The 25,090-nt window shown below is 48.2% G+C and overlaps 1 protein-coding gene across 1 annotated transcript in view; it reads left to right on the plus strand.

Moving 5' to 3' along the window:
- The window catches only part of LOC311328703 (putative E3 ubiquitin-protein ligase HERC1), a 67,141-nt gene that overhangs the window by 33,293 nt on the left and 8,758 nt on the right, over positions 1 to 25,090 (plus strand). Inside the window, exons 11-14 of the mRNA XM_084462636.1 lie at positions 20,215 to 20,384; positions 20,772 to 20,941; positions 22,850 to 23,015; positions 23,647 to 23,723. Of these exons, the coding sequence (XP_084318762.1) occupies positions 20,215 to 20,384; positions 20,772 to 20,941; positions 22,850 to 23,015; positions 23,647 to 23,723 (583 nt within the window). The remainder of the gene's footprint in view (positions 1 to 20,214; positions 20,385 to 20,771; positions 20,942 to 22,849; positions 23,016 to 23,646; positions 23,724 to 25,090) is intronic.

The following is a 25,090-nucleotide window of genomic DNA, read 5'->3' on the forward strand; positions in this document are numbered from 1 at the left end:
GTAACCCCGTGTGATCATGGTCTCCCAGAGAGATACAGTAACCCCGTGTGATCATGGTTTGATCAGAGAGATACAGTAACCCCGTGTGATCATGGTTTGATCAGAGAGATACAGTAACCCCGTGTGATCATGGTTTGATCAGAGAGATACAGTAACCCCGTGTGATCATGGTTTGATCAGAGAGATACAGTAACCCCGTGTGATCATGGTTGGTCTCCCAGAGAGATACAGTAACCCCGTGTGATCATGGTTTGGTCTCCCAGAGAGATACAGTAACCCCGTGTGATCATGGTTTGATCAGAGAGATACAGTAACCCAGTGTGATCATGGTTTGATCTCCCAGAGAGATACAGTAACCCCGTGTGATCATGGTTTGATCAGAGAGATACAGTAACCCCGTGTGATCATGGTCTGATCTCCCAGAGAGATACAGTAACCCCGTGTGATCATGGTTTGATCAGAGAGATACAGTAACCCCGTGTGATCATGGTTTGATCAGAGAGATACAGTAACCCCGTGTGATCATGGTTTGATCAGAGAGATACAGTAACCCCGTGTGATCATGGTTGGTCTCCCAGAGAGATACAGTAACCCCGTGTGATCATGGTCTCCCAGAGAGATACAGTAACCCCGTGTGATCATGATCTCCCAGAGAGATACAGTAACCCCGTGTGATCATGGTTTGGTCTCCCAGAGAGATACAGTAACCCCGTGTGATCATGGTTTGATCAGAGAGATACAGTAACCCCGTGTGATCATGGTTTGATCAGAGAGATACAGTAACCCCGTGTGATCATGGTCTCCCAGAGAGATACAGTAACCCCGTGTGATCATGGTGTGATCAGAGAGATACAGTAACCCCGTGTGATCATGGTTTGATCAGAGAGATACAGTAACCCCGTGTGATCATGGTTTGATCAGAGAGATACAGTAACCCCGTGTGATCATGATCTCCCAGAGAGATACAGTAACCCCGTGTGATCATGATCTCCCAGAGAGATACAGTAACCCCGTGTGATCATGGTTTGATCAGAGAGATACAGTAACCCCGTGTGATCATGGTGTGATCAGAGAGATACAGTAACCCCGTGTGATCATGATCTCCCAGAGAGATACAGTAACCCCGTGTGATCATGGTCTCCCAGAGAGATACAGTAACCCCGTGTGATCATGGTTTGATCAGAGAGATACAGTAACCCCGTGTGATCATGGTTTGATCAGAGAGATACAGTAACCCCGTGTGATCATGGTTTGATCAGAGAGATACAGTAACCCCGTGTGATCATGGTTTGATCAGAGAGATACAGTAACCCCGTGTGATCATGGTTGGTCTCCCAGAGAGATACAGTAACCCCGTGTGATCATGGTTTGGTCTCCCAGAGAGATACAGTAACCCCGTGTGATCATGGTTTGATCAGAGAGATACAGTAACCCAGTGTGATCATGGTTTGATCTCCCAGAGAGATACAGTAACCCCGTGTGATCATGGTTTGATCAGAGAGATACAGTAACCCCGTGTGATCATGGTCTGATCTCCCAGAGAGATACAGTAACCCCGTGTGATCATGGTTTGATCAGAGAGATACAGTAACCCCGTGTGATCATGGTTTGATCAGAGAGATACAGTAACCCCGTGTGATCATGGTTTGATCAGAGAGATACAGTAACCCCGTGTGATCATGGTTGGTCTCCCAGAGAGATACAGTAACCCCGTGTGATCATGGTTTGATCAGAGAGATACAGTAACCCCGTGTGATCATGGTCTCCCAGAGAGATACAGTAACCCCGTGTGATCATGGTTTGATCAGAGAGATACAGTAACCCCGTGTGATCATGGTTTGATCAGAGAGATACAGTAACCCCGTGTGATCATGGTTTGATCAGAGAGATACAGTAACCCCGTGTGATCATGGTTTGATCAGAGAGATACAGTAACCCCGTGTGATCATGGTCTCCCAGAGAGATACAGTAACCCCGTGTGATCATGGTTTGATCAGAGAGATACAGTAACCCCGTGTGATCATGATCTCCCAGAGAGATACAGTAACCCCGTGTGATCATGGTTTGATCAGAGAGATACAGTAACCCCGTGTGATCATGGTTTGATCAGAGAGATACAGTAACCCCGTGTGATCATGATCTCCCAGAGAGATACAGTAACCCCGTGTGATCATGATCTCCCAGAGAGATACAGTAACCACGTGTGATCATGGTTTGATCAGAGAGATACAGTAACCCTGTGTGATCATGGTTTGATTAGAGAGATACAGTAACCCCGTGTGATCATGGTTTGATCAGAGAGATACAGTAACCCTGTGTGATCATGGTTTGATCAGAGAGATACTGTAACCCCGTGTGATCATGGTGTGATCAGAGAGATACAGTAACCCCGTGTGATCATGGTTTGATCAGAGAGATACAGTAACCCCGTGTGATCATGGTTTGATCAGAGAGATACAGTAACCCCGTGTGATCATGGTTGGTCTCCCAGAGAGATACAGTAACCCCGTGTGATCATGATCTCCCAGAGAGATACAGTAACCCCGTGTGATCATGGTCTCCCAGAGAGATACAGTAACCCCGTGTGATTATGATCTCCCAGAGAGATACAGTAACCCCGTGTGATCATGATCTCCCAGAGAGATACAGTAACCCCGTGTGATCATGGTTTGATCAGAGAGATACAGTAACCCCGTGTGATCATGGTTTGATCAGAGAGATACAGTAACCCCGTGTGATCATGGTTTGATCAGAGAGATACAGTAACCCCGTGTGATCATGGTTGGTCTCCCAGAGAGATACAGTAACCCCGTGTGATCATGATCTCCCAGAGAGATACAGTAACCCCGTGTGATCATGATCTCCCAGAGAGATACAGTAACCCCGTGTGATCATGATCTCCCAGAGAGATACAGTAACCCCGTGTGATCATGATCTCCCAGAGAGATACAGTAACCCCGTGTGATCATGGTCTCCCAGAGAGATACAGTAACCCCGTGTGATCATGGTTTGATCAGAGAGATACAGTAACCCCGTGTGATCATGGTTTGATCAGAGAGATACAGTAACCCCGTGTGATCATGGTTTGATCAGAGAGATACAGTAACCCCGTGTGATCATGGTTTGATCAGAGAGATACAGTAACCCCGTGTGATCATGGTCTCCCAGAGAGATACAGTAACCCCGTGTGATCATGGTTTGATCAGAGAGATACAGTAACCCCGTGTGATCATGATCTCCCAGAGAGATACAGTAACCCCGTGTGATCATGGTTTGATCAGAGAGATACAGTAACCCCGTGTGATCATGGTTTGATCAGAGAGATACAGTAACCCCGTGTGATCATGATCTCCCAGAGAGATACAGTAACCCCGTGTGATCATGATCTCCCAGAGAGATACAGTAACCCCGTGTGATCATGGTTTGATCAGAGAGATACAGTAACCCTGTGTGATCATGGTTTGATCAGAGAGATACAGTAACCCCGTGTGATCATGGTTTGATCAGAGAGATACAGTAACCCTGTGTGATCATGGTTTGATCAGAGAGATACAGTAACCCCGTGTGATCATGGTGTGATCAGAGAGATACAGTAACCCCGTGTGATCATGGTTTGATCAGAGAGATACAGTAACCCCGTGTGATCATGGTTTGATCAGAGAGATACAGTAACCCCGTGTGATCATGGTTGGTCTCCCAGAGAGATACAGTAACCCCGTGTGATCATGATCTCCCAGAGAGATACAGTAACCCCGTGTGATCATGGTCTCCCAGAGAGATACAGTAACCCCGTGTGATTATGATCTCCCAGAGAGATACAGTAACCCCGTGTGATCATGATCTCCCAGAGAGATACAGTAACCCCGTGTGATCATGGTTTGATCAGAGAGATACAGTAACCCCGTGTGATCATGGTTTGATCAGAGAGATACAGTAACCCCGTGTGATCATGGTTTGATCAGAGAGATACAGTAACCCCGTGTGATCATGGTTGGTCTCCCAGAGAGATACAGTAACCCCGTGTGATCATGATCTCCCAGAGAGATACAGTAACCCCGTGTGATCATGATCTCCCAGAGAGATACAGTAACCCCGTGTGATCATGGTCTCCCAGAGAGATACAGTAACCCCGTGTGATCATGGTTTGATCAGAGAGATACAGTAACCCCGTGTGATCATGGTCTCCCAGAGAGATACAGTAACCCAGTGTGATCATGGTCTCCCAGAGAGATACAGTAACCCCGTGTGATCATGGTTTGATCAGAGAGATACAGTAACCCCGTGTGATCATGGTTTGATCAGAGAGATACAGTAACCCTGTGTGATCATGGTTTGATCAGAGAGATACAGTAACCCCGTGTGATCATGGTTTGATCAGAGAGATACAGTAACCCGTGTGATCATTGTTGGTCTCCCAGAGAGATACAGTAACCCCGTGTGATCATGGTTTGATCAGAGAGATACAGTAACCCCGTGTGATCATGGTCTCCCAGAGAGATACAGTAACCCCGTGTGATCATGGTTTGATCAGAGAGATACAGTAACCCCGTGTGATCATGGTTTGATCAGAGAGATACAGTAACCCCGTGTGATCATGGTTTGATCAGAGAGATACAGTAACCCAGTGTGATCATGATCTCCCAGAGAGATACAGTAACCCCGTGTGATCATGGTTTGATCAGAGAGATACAGTAACCCCGTGTGATCATGGTTTGATCAGAGAGATACAGTAACCCCGTGTGATCATGGTCTCCCAGAGAGATACAGTAACCCCGTGTGATCATGGTTTGATCAGAGAGATACAGTAACCCCGTGTGATCATGGTGTGATCAGAGATATACAGTAACCCCGTGTGATCATGGTTTGATCAGAGAGATACAGTAACCCCGTGTGATCATGGTCTCCCAGAGAGATACAGTAACCCCGTGTGATCATGGTCTCCCAGAGAGATACAGTAACCCCGTGTGATCATGGTTTGATCAGAGAGATACAGTAACCCCGTGTGATCATGGTCTCCCAGAGAGATACAGTAACCCCGTGTGATCATGGTTTGATCAGAGAGATACAGTAACCCCGTGTGATCATGGTTTGATCAGAGAGATACAGTAACCCGTGTGATCATTGTTGGTCTCCCAGAGAGATACAGTAACCCCGTGTGATCATGGTTTGATCAGAGAGATACAGTAACCCCGTGTGATCATGGTCTCCCAGAGAGATACAGTAACCCCGTGTGATCATGGTTTGATCAGAGAGATACAGTAACCCCGTGTGATCATGGTTTGATCAGAGAGATACAGTAACCCCGTGTGATCATGGTTTGATCAGAGAGATACAGTAACCCCGTGTGATCGTGGTCTCCCAGAGAGATACAGTAACCCCGTGTGATCATGGTTTGATCAGAGAGATACAGTAACCCCGTGTGATCATGGTCTCCCAGAGAGATACAGTAACCCCGTGTGATCATGGGTTGATCAGAGAGATACAGTAACCCCGTGTGATCATGGTTTGATCAGAGAGATACAGTAACCCCGTGTGATCATGATCTCCCAGAGAGATACAGTAACCCCGTGTGATCATGGGTTGATCAGAGAGATACAGTAACCCCGTGTGATCATGGTTTGATCAGAGAGATACAGTAACCCCGTGTGATCATGGTTTGATCAGAGAGATACAGTAACCCCGTGTGATCATGGTTTGATCAGAGAGATACAGTAACCCCGTGTGATCATGATCTCCCAGAGAGATACAGTAACCCCGTGTGATCATGGTCTCCCAGAGAGATACAGTAACCCCGTGTGATCATGGTTGGTCTCCCAGAGAGATACAGTAACCCCGTGTGATCATGGTTTGATCAGAGAGATACAGTAACCCCGTGTGATCATGGTCTCCCAGAGAGATACAGTAACCCCGTGTGATCATGGTTTGATCAGAGAGATACAGTAACCCCGTGTGATCATGATCTCCCAGAGAGATACAGTAACCCCGTGTGATCATGGTCTCCCAGAGAGATACAGTAACCCCGTGTGATCATGGTTTGATCAGAGAGATACAGTAACCCCGTGTGATCATGATCTCCCAGAGAGATACAGTAACCCCGTGTGATCATGGTTTGATCAGAGAGATACAGTAACCCCGTGTGATCATGGTTTGATCAGAGAGATACAGTAACCCCGTGTGATCATGGTTTGATCTGAGAGATACAGTAACCCCGTGTGATCATGGTTTGATCAGAGAGATACAGTAACCCCGTGTGATCATGGTGTGATCAGAGAGATACAGTAACCCCGTGTGATCATGATCTCCCAGAGAGATACAGTAACCCCGTGTGATCATGGTTTGGTCTCCCAGAGAGATACAGTAACCCCGTGTGATCATGGTTTGGTCTCCCAGAGAGATACAGTAACCCCGTGTGATCATGGTTTGGTCTCCCAGAGAGATACAGTAACCCCGTGTGATCATGGTTTGATCAGAGAGATACAGTAACCCCGTGTGATCATGGTTGGTCTCCCAGAGAGATACAGTAACCCCGTGTGATCATGGTCTCCCAGAGAGATACAGTAACCCCGTGTGATCATGATCTCCCAGAGAGATACAGTAACCCCGTGTGATCATGGTTTGGTCTCCCAGAGAGATACAGTAACCCCGTGTGATCATGGTTTGATCAGAGAGATACAGTAACCCCGTGTGATCATGGTTTGATCAGAGAGATACAGTAACCCCGTGTGATCATGGTCTCCCAGAGAGATACAGTAACCCCGTGTGATCATGGTGTGATCAGAGAGATACAGTAACCCCGTGTGATCATGGTTTGATCAGAGAGATACAGTAACCCCGTGTGATCATGATCTCCCAGAGAGATACAGTAACCCCGTGTGATCATGATCTCCCAGAGAGATACAGTAACCCCGTGTGATCATGGTTTGATCAGAGAGATACAGTAACCCCGTGTGATCATGGTGTGATCAGAGAGATACAGTAACCCCGTGTGATCATGATCTCCCAGAGAGATACAGTAACCCCGTGTGATCATGGTCTCCCAGAGAGATACAGTAACCCCGTGTGATCATGGTTTGATCAGAGAGATACAGTAACCCCGTGTGATCATGGTTTGATCAGAGAGATACAGTAACCCCGTGTGATCATGGTTTGATCAGAGAGATACAGTAACCCCGTGTGATCATGGTTTGATCAGAGAGATACAGTAACCCCGTGTGATCATGGTTGGTCTCCCAGAGAGATACAGTAACCCCGTGTGATCATGGTTTGGTCTCCCAGAGAGATACAGTAACCCCGTGTGATCATGGTTTGATCAGAGAGATACAGTAACCCAGTGTGATCATGGTTTGATCTCCCAGAGAGATACAGTAACCCCGTGTGATCATGGTTTGATCAGAGAGATACAGTAACCCCGTGTGATCATGGTCTGATCTCCCAGAGAGATACAGTAACCCCGTGTGATCATGGTTTGATCAGAGAGATACAGTAACCCCGTGTGATCATGGTTTGATCAGAGAGATACAGTAACCCCGTGTGATCATGGTTTGATCAGAGAGATACAGTAACCCCGTGTGATCATGGTTGGTCTCCCAGAGAGATACAGTAACCCCGTGTGATCATGGTCTCCCAGAGAGATACAGTAACCCCGTGTGATCATGATCTCCCAGAGAGATACAGTAACCCCGTGTGATCATGGTTTGGTCTCCCAGAGAGATACAGTAACCCCGTGTGATCATGGTTTGATCAGAGAGATACAGTAACCCCGTGTGATCATGGTTTGATCAGAGAGATACAGTAACCCCGTGTGATCATGGTCTCCCAGAGAGATACAGTAACCCCGTGTGATCATGGTGTGATCAGAGAGATACAGTAACCCCGTGTGATCATGGTTTGATCAGAGAGATACAGTAACCCCGTGTGATCATGGTTTGATCAGAGAGATACAGTAACCCCGTGTGATCATGATCTCCCAGAGAGATACAGTAACCCCGTGTGATCATGATCTCCCAGAGAGATACAGTAACCCCGTGTGATCATGGTTTGATCAGAGAGATACAGTAACCCCGTGTGATCATGGTGTGATCAGAGAGATACAGTAACCCCGTGTGATCATGATCTCCCAGAGAGATACAGTAACCCCGTGTGATCATGGTCTCCCAGAGAGATACAGTAACCCCGTGTGATCATGGTTTGATCAGAGAGATACAGTAACCCCGTGTGATCATGGTTTGATCAGAGAGATACAGTAACCCCGTGTGATCATGGTTTGATCAGAGAGATACAGTAACCCCGTGTGATCATGGTTTGATCAGAGAGATACAGTAACCCCGTGTGATCATGGTTGGTCTCCCAGAGAGATACAGTAACCCCGTGTGATCATGGTTTGGTCTCCCAGAGAGATACAGTAACCCCGTGTGATCATGGTTTGATCAGAGAGATACAGTAACCCAGTGTGATCATGGTTTGATCTCCCAGAGAGATACAGTAACCCCGTGTGATCATGGTTTGATCAGAGAGATACAGTAACCCCGTGTGATCATGGTCTGATCTCCCAGAGAGATACAGTAACCCCGTGTGATCATGGTTTGATCAGAGAGATACAGTAACCCCGTGTGATCATGGTTTGATCAGAGAGATACAGTAACCCCGTGTGATCATGGTTTGATCAGAGAGATACAGTAACCCCGTGTGATCATGGTTGGTCTCCCAGAGAGATACAGTAACCCCGTGTGATCATGGTTTGATCAGAGAGATACAGTAACCCCGTGTGATCATGGTCTCCCAGAGAGATACAGTAACCCCGTGTGATCATGGTTTGATCAGAGAGATACAGTAACCCCGTGTGATCATGGTTTGATCAGAGAGATACAGTAACCCCGTGTGATCATGGTTTGATCAGAGAGATACAGTAACCCCGTGTGATCATGGTTTGATCAGAGAGATACAGTAACCCCGTGTGATCATGGTCTCCCAGAGAGATACAGTAACCCCGTGTGATCATGGTTTGATCAGAGAGATACAGTAACCCCGTGTGATCATGATCTCCCAGAGAGATACAGTAACCCCGTGTGATCATGGTTTGATCAGAGAGATACAGTAACCCCGTGTGATCATGGTTTGATCAGAGAGATACAGTAACCCCGTGTGATCATGATCTCCCAGAGAGATACAGTAACCCCGTGTGATCATGATCTCCCAGAGAGATACAGTAACCACGTGTGATCATGGTTTGATCAGAGAGATACAGTAACCCTGTGTGATCATGGTTTGATTAGAGAGATACAGTAACCCCGTGTGATCATGGTTTGATCAGAGAGATACAGTAACCCTGTGTGATCATGGTTTGATCAGAGAGATACTGTAACCCCGTGTGATCATGGTGTGATCAGAGAGATACAGTAACCCCGTGTGATCATGGTTTGATCAGAGAGATACAGTAACCCCGTGTGATCATGGTTGGTCTCCCAGAGAGATACAGTAACCCCGTGTGATCATGATCTCCCAGAGAGATACAGTAACCCCGTGTGATCATGGTCTCCCAGAGAGATACAGTAACCCCGTGTGATTATGATCTCCCAGAGAGATACAGTAACCCCGTGTGATCATGATCTCCCAGAGAGATACAGTAACCCCGTGTGATCATGGTTTGATCAGAGAGATACAGTAACCCCGTGTGATCATGGTTTGATCAGAGAGATACAGTAACCCCGTGTGATCATGGTTTGATCAGAGAGATACAGTAACCCCGTGTGATCATGGTTGGTCTCCCAGAGAGATACAGTAACCCCGTGTGATCATGATCTCCCAGAGAGATACAGTAACCCCGTGTGATCATGATCTCCCAGAGAGATACAGTAACCCCGTGTGATCATGATCTCCCAGAGAGATACAGTAACCCCGTGTGATCATGATCTCCCAGAGAGATACAGTAACCCCGTGTGATCATGGTCTCCCAGAGAGATACAGTAACCCCGTGTGATCATGGTTTGATCAGAGAGATACAGTAACCCCGTGTGATCATGGTTTGATCAGAGAGATACAGTAACCCCGTGTGATCATGGTTTGATCAGAGAGATACAGTAACCCCGTGTGATCATGGTTTGATCAGAGAGATACAGTAACCCCGTGTGATCATGGTGTGATCTCCCAGAGAGATACAGTAACCCCGTGTGATCATGGTTTGATCAGAGAGATACAGTAACCCCGTGTGATCATGATCTCCCAGAGAGATACAGTAACCCCGTGTGATCATGGTCTCCCAGAGAGATACAGTAACCCCGTGTGATCATGATCTCCCAGAGAGATACAGTAACCCCGTGTGATCATGGTTTGATCAGAGAGATACAGTAACCCCGTGTGATCATGGTTTGATCAGAGAGATACAGTAACCCCGTGTGATCATGGTTTGATCAGAGAGATACAGTAACCCCGTGTGATCATGGTGTGATCAGAGAGATACAGTAACCCCGTGTGATCATGGTTTGATCAGAGAGATACAGTAACCCCGTGTGATCATGGTTTGATCAGAGAGATACAGTAACCCCGTGTGATCATGGTTGGTCTCCCAGAGAGATACAGTAACCCCGTGTGATCATGATCTCCCAGAGAGATACAGTAACCCTGTGTGATCATGGTTTGATCAGAGAGATACAGTAACCCCGTGTGATCATGGTTTGATCAGAGAGATACAGTTACCCCGTGTGATCATGGTTGGTCTCCCAGAGAGATACAGTAACCCCGTGTGATCATGATCTCCCAGAGAGATACAGTAACCCCGTGTGATCATGGTCTCCCAGAGAGATACAGTAACCCCGTGTGATCATGATCTCCCAGAGAGATACAGTAACCCCGTGTGATCATGGTTTGATCAGAGAGATACAGTAACCCCGTGTGATCATGGTTTGATCAGAGAGATACAGTAACCCCGTGTGATCATGGTCTCCCAGAGAGATACAGTAACCCCGTGTGATCATGGTTTGATCAGAGAGATACAGTAACCCCGTGTGATCATGGTTTGATCAGAGAGATACAGTAACCCCGTGTGATCATGGTTTGATCAGAGAGATACAGTAACCCCGTGTGATCATGGTTTGATCAGAGAGATACAGTAACCCCGTGTGATCATGATTAGAGATCGACCGATATGCATTTTTTAGGGCCGATACCGATACCGATAATTGGCAAATTGAGGTGGCCGATAGCCGATATTTAAGGCCGATATTTAATATCACCAATTCACTTTTTTTTTCTTTTACAAAATGACAAGGAGAGATGCAAATAAAATAAAATATTTTATTTTGGTCTTCACCTGGGCACACATTTAACAGCTCTCATATACTGTATTACAAATGAATTAAAAATAAATAGGCCACAATTCCTCTCATGTCTCATGTTCTCATTCAACAAAATCTAATAAAATAAAATACATTTCAACTGAATGTTTTACAGGCTACAGTAGCTGAACGTTGCCATTTAGAACAGGGCAGGCTACTGCTCTGCTGAGAGTGAGACGGAACGCTGCTACTAATCATGAAACGTAACCAAGCATGCCCAGTGTAGTAAGGTGTTATCAGCCTAATACTCCCAATCTAAGATAACTAGGTTGTGGTGTAAGAAGCATAGCCTCTCAGCCTGCTCACCGCGGAGCTTGTTTCTTCTTTTTTCATATATTGCCCCCACTTCACTAAATACACGCTCACTAGGAACGGAAGAAGGTGGGGGACAGAGATATCTCCTCGCAAGAGGGGCGAGCAGGGGCAACTCTGCCTCGCTGATCTTCCACCACTCGAGTGGATCACTTTTATGGTCAATCACTGGCTCTCGTAGGTACCGCTCTAGCTGCTCTTCCAGGCTGGCCCCGACACTAACCACTGCTGACCTGACGCCAAGCAAGGCATCATACATGTGATCAATGAGGTCACTCTTGATGACATAGTCTAAAAAAATATATAAGAAAAAAAGACAAAAACACACAGGTTAATATCCAATTAAACTACAGTCAAGTCACCACGTTTCAAGACATTTTTCCTGCCCGTTTAATTTAGTTTTTAGCCTATTGCAGACACCTAAAAGAAAATAAAGACAATAGACCATTTTACTGTTGGTAAACAATTAAGTGTGCGCATTTTGGCAAAAAAAGAATGAACTCATTACAGCGATATGTAGGCAATTTCGAAACGGGATAATGACGTTCCATAGAAAAAGGACTATATGAAACTACAGCAAACCACAACAATGTAGACTATTTCTCCAGTGGGAGCAGACTACAGAATTGTCCCTTTGACTGATTTTCAATGTTTTACTTTTCAACACAGCTGAATGTTTCATGACAGAATTGTAACATACTGCACACTTAGACAACAGTATATTAGAGTTGTCTGTTTAATTGAGCGATGCGTTTCGCTCGCTTCGTCATGCTCTCCTTTCGCATTGCTTCGATGAGCCTATAGAAGCAACATGCGAAACGCATCGCACAATTAAACAGGCCATCCTCAAATATAGACTACTGTTGTCTAAGTGTGCGGTATGTAACAATTTTCTTATGACTAGCTCTGGCTTTATACCTGCACCTTTGATATAGCCTACGCTGTGCACAGGCACCCTCTTTTTATCAGCTGAATGTATGTAGTTTACTATTTGTTTTCATTTGCATTCATGGGTGCTAATTAATAAACTATTTGACAACGGGAAGAGCAGAGTTGCATCCGACATCATATCGTTTTAGGCAACAAGTTGTGCGTAATAGCCTACAAGTGAATGAGCTCATCCAGCTCAATGGGATACGACCGCGTATCAGCAAGTGCCGTAGGTGCCTCTCCGGAGAGGGAGATGGCAGAACAGCATGGGAGATTTCGCTGGTGCCATATCGTTTTTGTTGTGGCGCAGAGTTACATTAATGTACATTAGGCCTACACCTTCATAAGAGTTCAATTGATTTAACAGTTAATTCCGAACGTCCTTCCTCCCCTCACATCCATGCCTCTCAATGCGCTTCCGCTTTCCTATATGTCTAGAAGTGCATAGTTTTGCCTTGATTCAAATAGTCTTAAAATTCGATGTATATTACATCTTTATCAGACTGAATTAAATGTTTTTTTTAAGATCCTTCTCCCCTCTTTACAATGCGCTTTCATTGTCCACAAGTGGAAAAAAAGTCTAGACGTTGAGCTAGCCCGCTGGACCTGTCAGTTTTACCGCTCCATAAAATCTCCCGAGCTGGTGTAATTCCTCCGGTGGGCTACTTACTGACTCATGTTAAGTTAGCTAGCAGACCATTTCCTAATAAGGTGTAAAATGGCTGAGTGACTTTGATTTGAACTACAAGGATGGGAGAGCCAATTGGTGACGTTAGCTAGCTATCAGTCAGACTCAAGCCAAGGGAAAGTTCTAGCAACTAGCATAGCCTAGCTTGTTAAGGCTAGCTAACGTTAGTTGCATTACTTCCACGTTATTGGAGGCTGCCTATTATGAAAATCAATTTAACATGACAAAACTATTAATTTTCGGTGATTGTGTGCCTTAACTTACCGTTGGAAATGATGCAGTCTCCGAGTAGACCCTCCGCGATGTGCACGGCACGCTTCTTGCTCACCAACATTATATGGCTCTTTCGTAGTGACGCAATATCGGCCTTATAAAGCCGATAGCCGATATGACGCCAAAACGTGAATATCGGCCGTAATTATCGGCCGAGCCGATTATTGGTCGATCTCTAATCATGATCTCCCAGAGAGATACAGTAACCCCGTGTGATCATGTTTTGATCAGAGAGATACAGTAACCCCGTGTGATCATGGTTTGATCAGAGGGATACAGTAACCCCGTGTGATCATGGTGTGATCAGAGAGATACAGTAACCCCGTGTGATCATGGTGTGATCAGAGAGATACAGTAACCCCGTGTGATCATGGTTTGATCAGAGAGATACAGTAACCCCGTGTGATCATGGTTTGATCAGAGAGATACAGTAACCCCGTGTGATCATGGTGTGATCAGAGAGATACAGTAACCCCGTGTGATCATGGTTTGATCAGAGAGATACAGTAACCCCGTGTGATCATGGTTTGATCAGAGAGATACAGTAACCCCGTGTGATCATGGTTTGATCAGAGAGATACAGTAACCCCGTGTGATCATGGTGTGATCAGAGAGATACAGTAACCCCGTGTGATCATGATCTCCCAGAGAGATACAGTAACCCCGTGTGATCATGATCTCCCAGAGAGATACAGTAACCCCGTGTGATCATGGTTGGTCTCCCAGAGAGATACAGTAACCCCGTGTGATCATGGTTTGATCAGAGAGATACAGTAACCCCGTGTGATCATGATCTCCCAGAGAGATACAGTAACCCCGTGTGATCATGGTTTGATCAGAGAGATACAGTAACCCCGTGTGATCATGGTCTCCCAGAGAGATACAGTAACCCTGTGTGATCATGGTTTGATCAGAGAGATACAGTAACCCCGTGTGATCATGGTTTGATCAGAGAGATACAGTAACCCCGTGTGATCATGGTTGGTCTCCCAGAGAGATACAGTAACCCTGTGTGATCATGGTTTGATCAGAGAGATACAGTAACCCCGTGTGATCATGGTCTCCCAGAGAGATACAGTAACCCCGTGTGATCATGGTCTCCCAGAGAGATACAGTAACCCCGTGTGATCATGGTGTGATCAGAGAGATACAGTAACCCCGTGTGATCATGGTTTGATCAGAGAGATACAGTAACCCCGTGTGATCATGGTCTCCCAGAGAGATACAGTAACCCGTGTGATCATTGTTGGTCTCCCAGAGAGATACAGTAACCCCGTGTGATCATGGTTTGATCAGAGAGATACAGTAACCCCGTGTGATCATGGTCTCCCAGAGAGATACAGTAACCCCGTGTGATCATGGTTTGATCAGAGAGATACAGTAACCCCGTGTGATCATGGTCTCCCAGAGAGATACAGTAACCCCGTGTGATCATGATCTCCCAGAGAGATACAGTAACCCCGTGTGATCATGGTTTGATCAGAGAGATACAGTAACCCCGTGTGATCATGGGTTGATCAGAGAGATACAGTAACCCCGTGTGATCATGGTTTGATCAGAGAGATACAGTAACCCCGTGTGATCATGATCTCCCAGAGAGATACAGTAACCCCGTGTGATCATGGTCTCCCAGAGAGATACAGTAACCCCGTGTGATCATGGTTGGTCTCCCAGAGAGATACAGTAACCCCGTGTGATCATGGTGTGATCAGAGAGATACAGTAACCCCGTGTGATCATGGTCTCCCAGAGAGATACAGTAACCCCGTGTGATCATGGTTTGATCAGAGAGATACAGTAACCCCGTGTGATCATGATCTCCCAGAGAGATACAGTAACCCCGTGTGATCATGGTCTCCCAGAGAGATACAGTAACCCCGTGTGATCATGGTTTGATCAGAGAGATACAGTAACCCCGTGTGATCATGGTTTGATCAGAGAGATACAGTAACCCCGTGTGATCATGGTTTGATCAGAGAGATACAGTAACCCCGTGTGATCATGGTGTGATCAGAGAGATACAGTAACCCCGTGTGATCATGGTGTGATCAGAGAGATACAGTAACCCCGTGTGATCATGGTTTGATCAGAGAGATACAGTAACCCCGTGTGATCATGGTTTGATCAGAGAGATACAGTAACCCCGTGTGATCATGGTTGGTCTCCCAGAGAGATACAGTAACCCCGTGTGATCATGATCTCCCAGAGAGATACAGTAACCCCGTGTGATCATGATCTCCCAGAGAGATACAGTAACCCCGTGTGATCATGGTTGGTCTCCCAGAGAGATACAGTAACCCCGTGTGATCATGGTTTGATCAGAGAGATACAGTAACCCCGTGTGATCATGGTTGGTCTCCCAGAGAGATACAGTAACCCCGTGTGATCATGGTTTGATCAGAGAGATACAGTAACCCCGTGTGATCATGGTTTGATCAGAGAGATACAGTAACCCCGTGTGATCATGGTTGGTCTCCCAGAGAGATACAGTAACCCCGTGTGATCATGGTTTGATCAGAGAGATACAGTAACCCCGTGTGATCATGGTCTCCCAGAGAGATACAGTAACCCCGTGTGATCATGGTCTCCCAGAGAGATACAGTAACCCCGTGTGATCATGGTTTGATCAGAGAGATACAGTAACCCCGTGTGATCATGGTCTCCCAGAGAGATACAGTAACCCCGTGTGATCATGGTTTGATCAGAGAGATACAGTAACCCCGTGTGATCATGGTTTGATCAGAGAGATACAGTAACCCCGTGTGATCATGGTGTGATCTCCCAGAGAGATACAGTAACCCCGTGTGATCATGGTTTGATCAGAGAGATACAGTAACCCCGTGTATCATGATCTCCCAGAGAGATACAGTTACCCCGTGTGATCATGGTCTCCCAGAGAGATACAGTAACCCCATGTGATCATGATCTCCCAGAGAGATACAGTAACCCCGTGTGATCATGGTTTGATCAGAGAGATACAGTAACCCCGTGTGATCATGGTCTCCCAGAGAGATACAGTAACCCCGTGTGATCATGGTTTGATCAGAGAGATACAGTAACCCCGTGTGATCATGGTTTGATCAGAGAGATACAGTAACCCCGTGTGATCATGGTCTCCCAGAGAGATACAGTAACCCCGTGTGATCATGGTTTGATCAGAGAGATACAGTAACCCCGTGTGATCATGGTTTGATCAGAGAGATACAGTAACCCCGTGTGATCATGGTTTGATCAGAGAGATACAGTAACCCCGTGTGATCATGATCTCCCAGAGAGATACAGTAACCCCGTGTGATCATGGTTTGATCAGAGAGATACAGTAACCCCGTGTGATCATGGTTTGGTCTCCCAGAGAGATACAGTAACCCCGTGTGATCATGGTTTGATCAGAGAGATACAGTAACCCCGTGTGATCATGATCTCCCAGAGAGATACAATAACCCCGTGTGATCATGGTTTGATCAGAGAGATACAGTAACCCCGTGTGATCATGGTTTGATCAGAGAGATACAGTAACCCCGTGTGATCATGGTTTGATCAGAGAGATACAGTAACCCCGTGTGATCATGGTTTGATCAGAGAGATACAGTAACCCCGTGTGATCATGGTTTGATCAGAGAGATACAGTAACCCCGTGTGATCATGGTTTGATCAGAGAGATACAGTAACCCCGTGTGATCATGGTTGGTCTCCCAGAGAGATACAGTAACCCCGTGTGATCATGGTTTGATCAGAGAGATACAGTAACCCCGTGTGATCATGATCTCCCAGAGAGATACAGTAACCCCGTGTGATCATGGTTTGATCAGAGAGATACAGTAACCCCGTGTGATCATGGTTTGATCAGAGAGATACAGTAACCCCGTGTGATCATGGTCTCCCAGAGAGATACAGTAACCCCGTGTGATCATGGTTTGATCAGAGAGATACAGTAACCCCGTGTGATCATGGTTTGATCAGAGAGATACAGTAACCCCGTGTGATCATGGTTTGATCAGAGAGATACAGTAACCCCGTGTGATCATGGTCTCCCAGAGAGATACAGTAACCCCGTGTGATCATGGTCTCCCAGAGAGATACAGTAACCCCGTGTGATCATGGTCTCCCAGAGAGATACAGTAACCCCGTGTGATCATGGTTTGATCAGAGAGATACAGTAACCCCGTGTGATCATGGTCTCCCAGAGAGATACAGTAACCCCGTGTGATCATGGTCTCCCAGAGAGATACAGTAACCCCGTGTGATCATGGTTTGATCAGAGAGATACAGTAACCCCGTGTGATCATGGTCTCCCAGAGAGATACAGTAACCCCGTGTGATCATGGTTTGATCAGAGAGATACAGTAACCCCGTGTGATCATGGTTTGATCAGAGAGATACAGTAACCCCGTGTGATCATGGTCTCCCAGAGAGATACAGTAACCCCGTGTGATCATGATCTCCCAGAGAGATACAGTAACCCCGTGTGATCATGGTTTGATCAGAGAGATACAGTAACCCCGTGTGATCATGGTTTGATCAGAGAGATACAGTAACCCCGTGTGATCATGGTCTCCCAGAGAGATACAGTAACCCCGTGTGATCATGGTTTGATCAGAGAGATACAGTAACCCCGTGTGATCATGGTTTGATCAGAGAGATACAGTAACCCCGTGTGATCATGGTCTCCCAGAGAGATACAGTAACCCCGTGTGATCATGGTTTGATCAGAGAGATACAGTAACCCCGTGTGATCATGGTTTGATCAGAGAGATACAGTAACCCCGTGTGATCATGGTCTCCCAGAGAGATACAGTAACCCCGTGTGATCATGGTCTCCCAGAGAGATACAGTAACCCCGTGTGATCATGGTTTGATCAGAGAGATACAGTAACCCCGTGTGATCATGGTTTGATCAGAGAGATACAGTAACCCCGTGTGATCATGGTTTGATCAGAGAGATACAGTAACTCCGTGTGATCATGGTTTGATCAGAGAGATACAGTAACCCCGTGTGATCATGGTCTCCCAGAGAGATACAGTAACCCCGTGAGATCATGGTCTCCCAGAGAGATACAGTAACCCCGTGTGATCATGGTTTGATCAGAGAGATACAGTAACCCCGTGTGATCATGGTTTGATCAGAGAGATACAGTAACCCCGTGTGATCATGATCTCCCAGAGAGATACAGTAACCCCGTGTGATCATGGTCTCCCAGAGAGATACAGTAACCCCGTGTGATCATGATCTCCCAGAGAGATACAGTAACCCCGTGTGATCATGGTTTGATCAGAGAGATACAGTAACCCCGTGTGATCATGATCTCCCAGAGAGATACAGTAACCCCGTGTGATCATGATCTCCCAGAGAGATACAGTAACCCCGTGTGATCATGGTTTGATCAGAGAGATACAGTAACCCCGTGTGATCATGGTTTGATCAGAGAGATACAGTAACCCCGTGTGATCATGGTTTGATCAGAGAGATACAGTAACCCCGTGTGATCATGGTTGGTCTCCCAGAGAGATACAGTAACCCCGTGTGATCATGGCTCCTCCTTCCTGACAGGATTTAGTATTGTGTGTTGCTGTTTTTCCACTGACTGTTACAGTAACTCGTTCTGTCCCTGTCTCTCTCTCCCCCTCCTCCTGGGTGTGTGTGTGTGTGTGTGTGTGTCTGTCCTCCTCCTGGGTGTGTGTGTGTGTGTCCCTGTCCTCCTCCTGGGTGTGTGTGTGTGTGTGTGTGTGTGTGTGTGTCCCTGTCCTCCTCCTGGGTGTGTGTGTGTGTGTCCCTGTCCTCCTCCTGGGTGTGTGTGTGTGTGTGTGTGTGTCTGTCCTCCTCCTGGGTGTGTGTGTGTGTGTGTGTCCCTGTCCTCCTCCTGGGTGTGTGTGTGTGTGTGTGTGTGTGTGTGTGTGTCCCTGTCCCCCTCCTCCTGGGTGTGTGTGTGTGTGTGTGTGTGTGTGTCCCTGTCCTCCTCCTGGGTGTGTGTGTGTGTGTGTGTGTCCCTGTCCCCCTCCTCCTGGGTGTGTGTGTGTGTGTCCCTGTCCTCCTCCTGGGTGTGTGTGTGTGTGTGTGTGTGTGTGTGTGTGTGTGTGTGTCCCTGTCCTCCTCCTGGGTGTGTGTGTGTGTGTGTCCCTGTCCTCCTCCTGGGTGTGTGTGTGTGTGTGTGTGTGTGTGTGTGTGTGTGTGTGTGTGTGTGTGTGTGTGTGTGTGTCCCTGTCCTCCTCCTGGGTGTGTGTGTGTGTGTGTGTGTCCCTGTCCTCCTCCTGGGTGTGTGTGTGTGTGTGTGTGTGTGTGTGTGTGTGTGTGTCCCTGTCCTCCTCCTGGGTGTGTGTGTGTGTGTGTGTGTCCCTGTCCTCCTCCTGGGTGTGTGTGTGTGTGTGTGTGTCCCTGTCCTCCTCCTGGGTGTGTGTGTGTGTGTCCCTGTCCTCCTCCTGGGTGTGTGTGTGTGTGTGTGTGTGTGTGTCCCTGTCCTCCTCCTGGGTGTGTGTGTGTGTCCCTGTCCTCCTCCTGGGTGTGTGTGTGTGTGTGTGTCCCTGTCCTCCTCCTGGGTGTGTGTGTGTGTGTGTGTGTCCCTGTCCCCCTCCTCCTGGGTGTGTGTGTGTGTGTCCCTGTCCTCCTCCTGGGTGTGTGTGTGTGTCCCTGTCCTCCTCCTGGGTGTGTGTGTGTGTGTGTGTGTGTCCCTGCCCCCCCCCCTCCCAGGCTCCTCCGTGCCTCTCCAGCTGGGCCTGCCCTCCTCCGTGCCCCCCCAGTACAGCTCCCTGAGGGAGGTCAGCATGGAGGCGGTCAGGGCCAGGCTCCGCCTCCTCTACCACTTCTCTGACCTCATGTACTCCTCCTGGAGACTGCTCAACCTCAGCCCCAACAACCAGGTGCACACACACACACACACACACACACACACACACACACACACACACACACACACGCCAGTCACACACACACACACACACACACACACACACGCCAGTCACACGCACACACACACACACACACACACACGCCAGTCACACACACACACTGACGCCCCCACTCACACACACACACACACACACACACACACACACACACGCCAGTCACACACACACACACACGCCAGTCACACACACACACGGCAGTCACTGACACCCCCACCCACACACACACACACACACGCCACAGTCACTGACGCCCCCACACACACACACACACACACACATGCGTTCAGCGCCATGCTGCGCTATAACTCCCTAATTGTGTGTGTGTGTGTGTGTGGGCAGAGCTGCGCCTCTCACTACAGCGCCGGTGCGTGGGGGATGGTGCAGGGGCAGCTGAGGCCCCTGCTGGCCCCCAGGGTGTACACGCTGCCCATGGTGCGCTCCATAGGGAAGACCATGGTCCAGGGGAAGAACTACGGCCCCCAGATCACCGTCAAGAGGATCTCCACACGGTGAGCAACTCAGCGCTAGTGTGTGTGTGTGTGTGTGTGTGTGTGTGTGTGTGTGTGAGAGTGTGTACTGTGTGTGGGGGTGGGGGTGTGTGTGTGTGTGTGTGTGTGAGAGTGTGTACTGTGTGTGTGTGTGTGTGTGTGTGTGTGTGTGTGTGTGTGAGTGTGTACTGTGTGTGAGTGTGTACTGTGTGTGGGTGTGTGTGTGTGTGTGAGTGTGTACTGTGTGTGAGTGTGTACTGTGTGTGAGTGTGTACTGTGTGTGTGTGTGTGTGTGTGTGTGTGTGTGTGTGTGTGTGTGTGGGTGTGTGTGTGTGTGGGTGTGTGTGTGTGTGTGTGTGTGTGTGAGTGTGTACTGTGTGTGTGTGTGTGTGTGTGTGAGTGTGTACTGTGTGTGTTTGCTCAGCTCATTCATTCACTGCCCCCCCCTTGATCTAACAGCAGCCTGTTTTCCCCCCACCCATGTCCTCCTCTCTCCTCCTCCTATCTCCTCCTCCTATCTCCTCCTCCTCCTCTCTCCTCCTCCTATCTCTTCCTCCTCCTCTCCTCCTCTCCTCCTCCTCTCCTCCTCCTCTCTCCTCCTCTTCTCTCCTCTCCTCCTTTCTCCTCCTCTCTCCTCCCCTCTCCTCCTCTCTCCTCCTCTCCTCCTCTCTCCTCCTCTCCTCCTCCTTTCTCCTCCTCTCTTCTCCTCTCCTCCTCTTCTCTCCTCCTCTCCTCCTCCTCCTCTCCTCCTCCTCTCTCCTCCTCTCCTCCTCTCCTCCTCTCTCCTCCTCTCCTCCTCCTTTCTCCTCCTCTCTTCTTCTCTCCTCCTCTCCTCCTCCTCCTCTCCTCCTCCTCTCTCCTCCTCCTCCTCCTCTCTCCTCCTCTCTCCTCCTCTCCTCCTCCTTTCTCCTCCTCTCTTCTCCTCTCCTCCTCTTCTCTCCTCCTCTCCTCCTCCTCTCCTCCTCCTCTCTCCTCCTCTCCTCCTCTCCTCCTCCTCCTCCTCTCTTCTCCTCCTCCTCTCTCCTCCTCTCCTCCTCCTCCCCTCCTCTCCTCCTCCTCCTCTCTCCTCCTCTCCTCCTCCTCTCCTCCTCCTCTCATCCCTTCCTCCTCCTCCCCTCCTCTCCTCCTCCTCCTCTCTCCTCCTCTCCTCCTCCTCTCCTACTCCTCTCATCCCTTCCTCCTGCTCCCCCCGCCCGTGTCCTCCTCCTCTCCTCCTCTCTCCTCCTCTCCTCCTCCTCTCTCCTCCTCTCCTCCTCTCTCCTCCTCTCCTCCTCCTCTCATCCCTTCCTCCTGTCCCCCCCCCTGTGTCCTCCTCCTCTCCTCCTCCTCTCCTCCTCCTCTCTCCTCCTCTCCTCCTCCTCTCTCCTCCTCTCCTCCTCCTCTCCTCCTCCTCTCTCCTCCTCCTCTCCTCCTCCTCCTCTCCTCCTCCTCTCCTCCTCCTCTCTCCTCCTCTCCTCCTCCTCTCCTCCTCCTCTCTCCTCCTCCTCTCCTCCTCCTCTCCTCCTCCTCTCCTCCTCCTCTCTCCTCCTCCTCTCCTCCTCCTCTCTCCTCCTCCTCTCATCCCTTCCTCCTGTTCCCCCCGCCCGTGTCCTCCTCCTCTCCTCCTCCTCTCTCCTCCTCTCCTCCTCCTCTCCTCCTCCTCTCATCCCTTCCTCCTGTTCCCCCCACCCGTGTCCTCCTCCTCTCCTCCTCCTCTCTCCTCCTCTCCTCCTCCTCTCATCCCTTCCTCCTGTTCCCCCCGCCCGTGTCCTCCTCCTCTCCTCCTCTCTCCTCCTCTCCTCCTCTCTTCTCCTCTCATCCTCTTCTCTCCTCCTCTCCTCCTCCTCTCTCCTCCTCTCCTCCTCTCTCCTCCTCTCCTCCTCCTCTCATCCCTTCCTCCTGTTCCCCCCGCCCGTGTCCTCCTCCTCTCCTCCTCCCTCGTCTCCCCAGGGGGCGGAAGTGTAAGCCCATCTTTGTGCAGATCGCCCGGCAGGTGGTGAAGCTGAACGCGTCGGACCTGCGTCTGCCCTCCCGGGCCTGGAAGGTCAAGCTGGTGGGGGAGGGGGCTGACGATGCCGGGGGGGTCTTTGATGACACCATCACAGAGATGTGCCAGGTACAGTACGCTCAGGGTTCAACCATGGACAGGATATGACAGGTACAGTACGCTCACGGCTCAACCATGAACAGGATATGACAGGTACAGTACGCTCAGGGTTCAACCATGAACAGGATATGACAGGTACAGTACGCTCACGGTTCAACCATGGACAGGATATGACAGGTACAGTACGCTCAGGGTTCAACCATGGACAGGATATGACAGGTACAGTACGCTCAGGGTTCAACCATGGACAGGATATGACAGGTACAGTACGCTCAGGGTTCAACCATGGACAGGATATGACAGGTACAGTACGCTCACGGTTCAACCATGAACAGGATATGACAGGTACAGTACGCTCACGGCTCAACCATGAACAGGATATGACAGGTACAGTACGCTCACGGCTCAACCATGGACAGGATATGACAGGTACAGTACGCTCACGGCTCAACCATGAACAGGATATGACAGTGCACTATGAATTACACACCAAATAGCCTCCCTGGCACTGTTTTCTACCTTCTACTGTTGTGAAGCAGACAGTATATGTGTGTGTGTGTGTGTGTGTGTGTGTGTGTGTGTGTGTGTGTGTGTGTGTGTGTGTGTGTGTGTGTGTGTGTGTGTGTGCGCGTGTGTGTAGGAGTTGGAGACAGGAGTAGTGGACCTCCTCATCCCTTCCCCCAACTCCACAGCAGAGGTGGGCTACAACAGAGACAGGTGAGGAGCACCCAGGAGCACCTAACACTATCCCTGAACACATTATAAACACTTCTGCTCCCTATGTCCCTACCCTGAACACATTATAAACACTTCTGCTCCCTATGTCCCTACACTGAACACATTATAAACACTTCTGCTCCCTATGTCCCTACACTGAACACATTATAAACACTTCTGCTCCCTATGTCCCTAGACTGAACACATTATAAACACTTCTGCTCCCTATGTCCCTAGACTGAACACATTATAAACACTTCTGCTCCCTATGTCCCTACACTGAACACATTATAAACACTTCTGCTCCCTATGTCCCTAGACTGAACACATTATAAACACTTCTGCTCCCTATGTCCCTACACTGAACACATTATAAACACTTCTGCTCCCTATGTCCCTAGACTGAACACATTATAAACACTTCTGCTCCCTATGTCCCTACACTGAACACATTATAAACACTTCTGCTCCCTATGTCCCTACACTGAACACATTATAAACACTTCTGCTCCCTATGTCCCTACACTGAACACATTATAAACACTTCTGCTCCCTATGTCCCTAGACTGAACACATTATAAACACTTCTGCTCCCTATGTCCCTAGACTGAACACATTATAAACACTTCTGCTCCCTATGTCCCTACACTGAACACATTATAAACACTTCTGCTCTCTATGTCCCTAGACTGAACACATTATAAACACTTCTGCTCCCTATGTCCCTACACTGAACACATTATAAACACTTCTGCTCCCTATGTCCCTAGACTGAACACATTATAAACACTTCTGCTCCCTATGTCCCTAGACTGAACACATTATAAACACTTCTGCTCCCTATGTCCCTAGACTGAACACATTATAAACACTTCTGCTCCCTATGTCCCTAGACTGAACACATTATAAACACTTCTGCTCCCTATGTCCCTAGACTGAACACATTATAAACACTTCTGCTCCCTATGTCCCTAGACTGAACACATTATAAACACTTCTGCTCCCTATGTCCCTACCCTGAACACATTATAAACACTTCTGCTCCCTATGTCCCTACACTGAACACATTATAAACACTTCTGCTCCCTATGTCCCTAGACTGAACACATTATAAACACTTCTGCTCCCTATGTCCCTAGACTGAACACATTATAAACACTTCTGCTCCCTATGTCCCTACACTGAACACATTATAAACACTTCTGCTCCCTATGTCCCTAGACTGAACACATTATAAACACTTCTGCTCCCTATGTCCCTAGACTGAACACATTATAAACACTTCTGCTCCCTATGTCCCTACACTGAACACATTATAAACACTTCTGCTCTCTATGTCCCTAGACTGAACACATTATAAACACTTC

Source organism: Borostomias antarcticus (genome assembly GCF_949987555.1).
Source record: "Borostomias antarcticus genome assembly, contig: scaffold_50, whole genome shotgun sequence".
Lineage (NCBI taxonomy): Eukaryota > Metazoa > Chordata > Actinopteri > Stomiiformes > Stomiidae > Borostomias > Borostomias antarcticus.